At 31.8% G+C, this 6,000-nt stretch overlaps 1 protein-coding gene across 1 annotated transcript in view; it reads left to right on the forward strand.

Moving 5' to 3' along the window:
- Positions 1-5,196, forward strand: part of LOC118205488 (uncharacterized) — a 67,584-nt gene extending 62,388 nt beyond the window's left edge. The window contains exon 7 of the mRNA XM_085806915.1: positions 1,736-5,196. Coding sequence (XP_085663041.1) covers positions 1,736-1,986 — 251 coding nt within the window. The 3' untranslated portion in view covers positions 1,987-5,196. The remainder of the gene's footprint in view (positions 1-1,735) is intronic.
- The last annotated feature ends 804 nt before the right edge of the window (positions 5,197-6,000 follow it).

The raw sequence follows: 6,000 nt of genomic DNA on the forward strand, positions 1-6,000 counted from the left end.
TGCTGAAAATTCTCAAATCTGAATAGAAAACTACAGGGAAAGAAGTTCTCTTTAAGTAAAGATATAGAAAACGTCACTGCGGCATTACTAAAACAAAGAGTTTGTCAACAACACGAAAGAGTCTGTTTCATATTTTTGAATCATTCATAACACGCTATAAAAATTACATCCAGGGTGAAGGATTCTTTTCTCCTTTTATGTTCTGAGATTAAAAAAAGGGCAAAGCCTGTAAAGTCATCTGATTATGAATGCAAGGATTAGTCCTAATTTTTTCCTTCAGTCTATGTGCTATATATGCATGTGATTTAATTTAAATGAAGCATATTAATTTCTTATTTATTTTTTAAAGAGTAAACTCTCGAAACTTTTCTCAAACAAACTTCTTTGAACTATATTAATTGATTTTCTGTTAAGCAAGTGGTCATCAACATTTTATTGAGGTTCTGCTGTTTCATTGAGATTTTATGCTAATATACAGACAATTAATATACATACATGTTCAACCAATAAACTGTGGGTTTAGTTGCAGTATTTTTCATAAAAATCAGCTAAATTATTTGATAATGGTATTATTTTGGTGAGTTTTCTTGAAAGAATAATAATGTAAAATGAACTGTGGACGCTTCGTATTGTTGTTATCTTATTAACAATAATAATTAGTCCCTTTTTAATCATATTCATTTATTACTGATAATCGTTAGGATATATATTTGGGAAGCATTACAAAAAATTGAATAAACCATTAGATTGATCAGAACGTAAGGCATGTTTAAAGCAGATAAATTACACAATGAATATGTTTGCTTTAATAAAAAAATAATATGCCATCCATTGTCTTCTAAAAAGACTTTGTATATCTTTCATTCAAATATTCTAAGTTGAATACATTCCGATCCCCTAGCGCATTGAATAAATTTAAATTTCTGCTTAATTTAAAAAAAAACTCTTTTATGTTTACTTAAAATGGAGTGGATAATAATATTGAAGAATTAAATCTTTGATTTAACAATATGACATTTCTAAGAGCTTTGGATAGTTAAACAAATCAAGCGATTTTTGGAAATTTGGAAAATGCGGTAAATTACGCTAAAAAAAGACTTGTTTGGAAGAATACTTTTTGATCTACTCATTAATGCAAAAACAAAAATTCTGCCATTAGCTTAATTTTTCAAAAAAAAAAAATAATAATAATTTCGGAAAAATTCAATATATTAAAAAAATATTGAATTCTGTAAAGGATTTTCGGTGTATGTTATATTTTCATCGAATATACGCCCCAAAATTTTACTGAAATTCATTCTGCAGAAAGAGACCAAATATCAGTTTCAAATTCAGACTCAAATAAACCAGTAAACAGATAAACCAAGCTGAATAAAGTTGTGAATAACTTAGGTAATAGCTGATATCTGATCATCAGCAGATTACGAATAATAAGCAATTCTTCACTAACTCATATATTTCTTAAAATAAAAATACTTAATTAATGCCGATGTAAATTTAACAGGCTGTCAGATGTCAGCAATAAAAAATTTAAATAAATATTAGATTGACTAGACGAATGATATTTTGACTTTAATTGCGCTAATTACTGCTACTGCTCTCTCTCTTAAAATTCGGTAAAAAAAAAAAAAAAAAAAAAAAAACTTTAATATTATATTATTTTTCTATTAAAGGGAAAAATCCCACCTGATATGAAATAAAACCTTTAATAATTATGCTTAAACTTTTTTTCCAGTTCCTCTATGTGCATGCAGTTTCGGGAGACACCTGTCACCCTGTCCTGGAGCAGGTCGACCGAGTCCTCTTGTCCAGCCGCAACATCCTCCTTCCTCTAGTAGCGGCGAAGCGGCAGATATCGCTGAAGCAAGGAGGAAGATCAGGGAGCACTTTCAGCCAACATTGCTCCGCCCCATCGCTACCTCGCCAACGCCTCCACAAGCTGGCCGGCAGGGACTGTCCACCTCTCGAACAGATAATGTAACATGATCCGATGCAACTTAAATTAAACATATATATATATATATATATATATATATATAGGAAGAATGTTAGACTACATTGTTGGTACATTCACGCTGTGTGCTCTCAAGTTTATGTGCAGGGACCTGATCGCTTGAATTTATTGATGTCAAGTACTACCAGAAGGATTTTGCATAAGACATTACTACACTTGAATATAATATGAGCAGCTCCCGAATTACCGGGGGGATTAACCAAGTCCCATTTTTAAAAAAGTAAAGTTTATTGCGGAACAAAAGAAAAATTACTTCCACATAGTATAAACTAACTAGCATTTTTAAGCGAGTTTGAGCTCAATGACGCTGTTCAAGTTTTCTTGTAAATATTATAGTTTAATGCCATTTACAACTAGTTTTTTATTTATAATGGTTTTGTCTTAAGTTATTGCGTGCTCTCTCTGTTTTGGACATTTATTTAAATCACTAACGAAATGAATTTGTTCTCCAGATTAAATTTCTTAAAAATTGTTAATAGTAGTTTTTAGTTAATTTTTACATCAGCCATTCTTCTTTCTTTCGCGTTTTCGTTTAAGTGCTGTGTGATTAACTGGCCTTGAGTCAACAGTGGATGTTGTCTCCAGTATTATTTCGATGAATCGGGAGTTAACTCTAGTAATTACAGCCACAAATGCCACTAACTGTATATTTCGATCAATTGCTTGATTTTCGATTTACTAAACTAATAATTCAAATCGTTTGGGAAAAAATTGAAGCGAATTCTGAACTCAGATGAATATTCAGTCTTGCTCGTTTTATGAGATATTATTTAATAAATAAAGTCTACTACTGATAACCAAATAAAGCCTCCTGCTTACCAATAAGGCCTTTTGCAACCAAATAAAACCAAAGGTCTAACCAAACACCAGAAATTTCTAATGAAATCGTTGAGATGTCATATATGCGTATATTGAATGCATAAACCTTTTGACTTCGTTCATTAGGTAATGAACTTAGCAGGCCCAAATTTCTATTATATATTTTTAAAACTAGTTCGGTGGCATTACAAATCTATTTAAACCTCTATAATATGTGAGCTGTTAAAATACTGAAACATGCTTTTAAAAATAATTATAAAATTTAATTAGCAAATTCGCAATGCACTGAATGTAGGCCAAAACAAATTAGGCAAGTTCGTGCTTTAACGGTCTGTGTATGCATAATTTAGTTTGTATAAAATTGCACAAAATAGTCCGAAGAAATAGCCTTCATAATTAGAAATTAAATACATAAAAGAGCACAAATAGTTCGGAAACGCAGCTGCAGATGATAAGATATTCAGATAATTCATATTAATATAATTATATTAAGATTCACATTAAGATAATCCAGAACTGAAAAGAATCCATAAAAGAGAAACAATATTTCATGCAAAATTAAAAATGTATTAGAAAAAGGCTCAGTTTTCTTTTGACAGATGACAAAGTGATAATAATATCTTACTAATTTAAAATAACTTTGGATTATACAGAAGATAATGTGATCTTGGTAACAGATGAATTGATACCTTAAAAAAATGATGATGAAATTTGGTGACCCAGTACGGCAAAGCTCTTTAGGGTTATCTGCCTAGGGAAAGGGTGCCATCATGGAACTCTTCCTGAGGGAAATTGGATCATATTCATTTTAGACATGGGGAAAGCCACGAAAAACAATCATACAGCCAATCCGTTTCATTTTAAAATTTGCTGTGGTTACTTCAGGTAAGGATCGTTAATCGTTCTTTACTTCGATTCTAGCCAGGTTCTGCAGCTTCAAACTTTGCTGCGTTTATTTTAGAAGGTTGCATTTCTTCATTTAGTCACATCTTATAACAATGAAAAATTTGGCCACCAGGCAAGCTTTTCTTGTTCAACAACTTATAAGGTGTTTCTCCCATCTTCTTAGTATGCCTTCGTGGTGTAGTGGTCTGCATGCTGGGCGCGTACTCCAGAGGTCCGTGGTTCGATTTCCGGTTGCTCATTTTTCATCTCTTATGCTTCCAAATATCCTAATGTCTCTACAAACTTATGAAATTTTCAGAGACTCATAATCCACTGAAACTTTTTCTCCACATATAGTTAGCTGCCATATACCACATCTTTTCTTCCATATATGGAACCGCCAGCACTAGCTGTTATGGCCATCTTCATTAAATCCCTTTCGAAATTTCCAAGCCTTTTTCCTGTTAGATTGATCCAGATACTAAGACATCTTTACTTCTGTGTTTAGTAAATTAAAAAAGAAAAGCTTCGCTAACTTTTCCCTGCTCACATTTTCTGATTGTTCTTCTTTGCTATATAATTTTAATAGGAATTTTCTGCCTCCTTTCTGCATATGCCTTCGTGGCATACTCAACGCGTATTCGAGAGGTCCAGGTTTCATGTCCATTTAATTTGGGCCAGTTCACGACTGATGATTCTGAGTTTAATAAAAATGTAAAAATAAATATGAATTTGTCTATCCTATTTTTCTCATAAAAATAACGGTGTACTATTTATTACCTATGTACTTTCTTTTGCGATTATCTAAAATATTATAATATTGTAACTCTGTTACCTGGGCACATTTTCTTCTCATATATTTGTTGCTAAATTTAAGTTAATGGAAACGTTCGTTTAGAATTAAGATAAAGTGAACCTTCATGTGGCGAACACTTTCCTAAAGCAACCTTCTGTTTACATTTTTAGAGAACAGCTTCTTTGAAAAGGTAAATAAACAACAATATTAAACATCACATATATAAGGCAACCATCTCTACCGGTCAGAACCGTCTGAATAATCTAAAAGTCACTACACACTTAATCTCGTACTGTGATTGACAAATTTTCCTAAAGGATGATTCATTATGTTTACAATTTGCTTAAAAGTACTCTTTATTTTAGATCGAACACTACATAACATCGCCTAGAAAAAATAAAAAAAAAAAAACCACAAAAGGTTTTTATAAAATTGTTTACCGATTATTTCTCCATAATTATATATTTCACTGTTAAATGTATCAAATCATGTTTCAGGAAAAAGCGTGCAAATCTCCATCACTCTCCTTCTGCTACTGTGAGTGCTACCACAGCAAATAAAACTCGTGATGTCTTTATGCAAAAGATATTCAGCATACAAATTGTGACAACAAACAGTAGATTTTTGTATGGTTGATTTGTTAGAATTTGATTGTATATTAATAAAATGCTTCTTCTCATAGAGTAAATAATTACATTATATCTTTTGGTCTGATTTCTATTAAACATTTTACATTTAAGTTTGAGAATATGTTACGTTTTCGATAAATTTGACTATGGAAATTTTATAAGGAAATTGACCATAAAAAAACAAAAAGCTGCGGCTACTTTCTGTTAATTAAGAACTGTAAATGGGAGCTTCTTCCCATATACGTGCTTTCTATGTCCTATCTGTGAGTAATTACGAATAACCATATATCATTCAGGAAAAGTACAACGAGGGATTTAAAATAACTTCTTTCCTTTCACACTATCCGCAATCATTCCGTGCCCTTTTTGATCGGGGAATGTTTTCGTGAATTCCGTGTCCTTTTTGGTCGTTATTTTAAGTATGTCAGAATCGCTAATTAACTATTTTACGTTATATTTTCACCTGGTATTAGTTTTGGCTTTCAAACTGCAGCAAAATGCAGCGGTAGATTTTAAGTATTTCAATCCTGTCTCAGTCAAGAATTGCCCGGTTTGGCAACAAAAAATTATTTACGAATTGGTTATTACTTGGAAAGAACGAACTGATTTCATGCAAACTGAAATGCGTTTTCATTTCAGGTGTACATAGAACTTATAAATTTTGTTTTGGCCCCAGATGCATTTTGGCGAGCTTGTCTGCTAGTTCTAGTTATAATTTCTGCAGTTATCTCTTTATGAATAGAGCCTTCTTAATAGAGTTTTGTTCTCTAAGTTTTTATTGTGTTCTGAGGCTCTTACATGTACGAATTCTCTCAAGAATATTTACTTTGACCCTTACATCCACGGAATGCCTAACC

This window comes from Stegodyphus dumicola, chromosome 1 (genome assembly GCF_044657685.1).
Source record: "Stegodyphus dumicola isolate Sdum_Otavi_A_Nest chromosome 1, ASM4465768v1".
Taxonomy (NCBI): Eukaryota; Metazoa; Arthropoda; class Arachnida; order Araneae; family Eresidae; genus Stegodyphus; species Stegodyphus dumicola.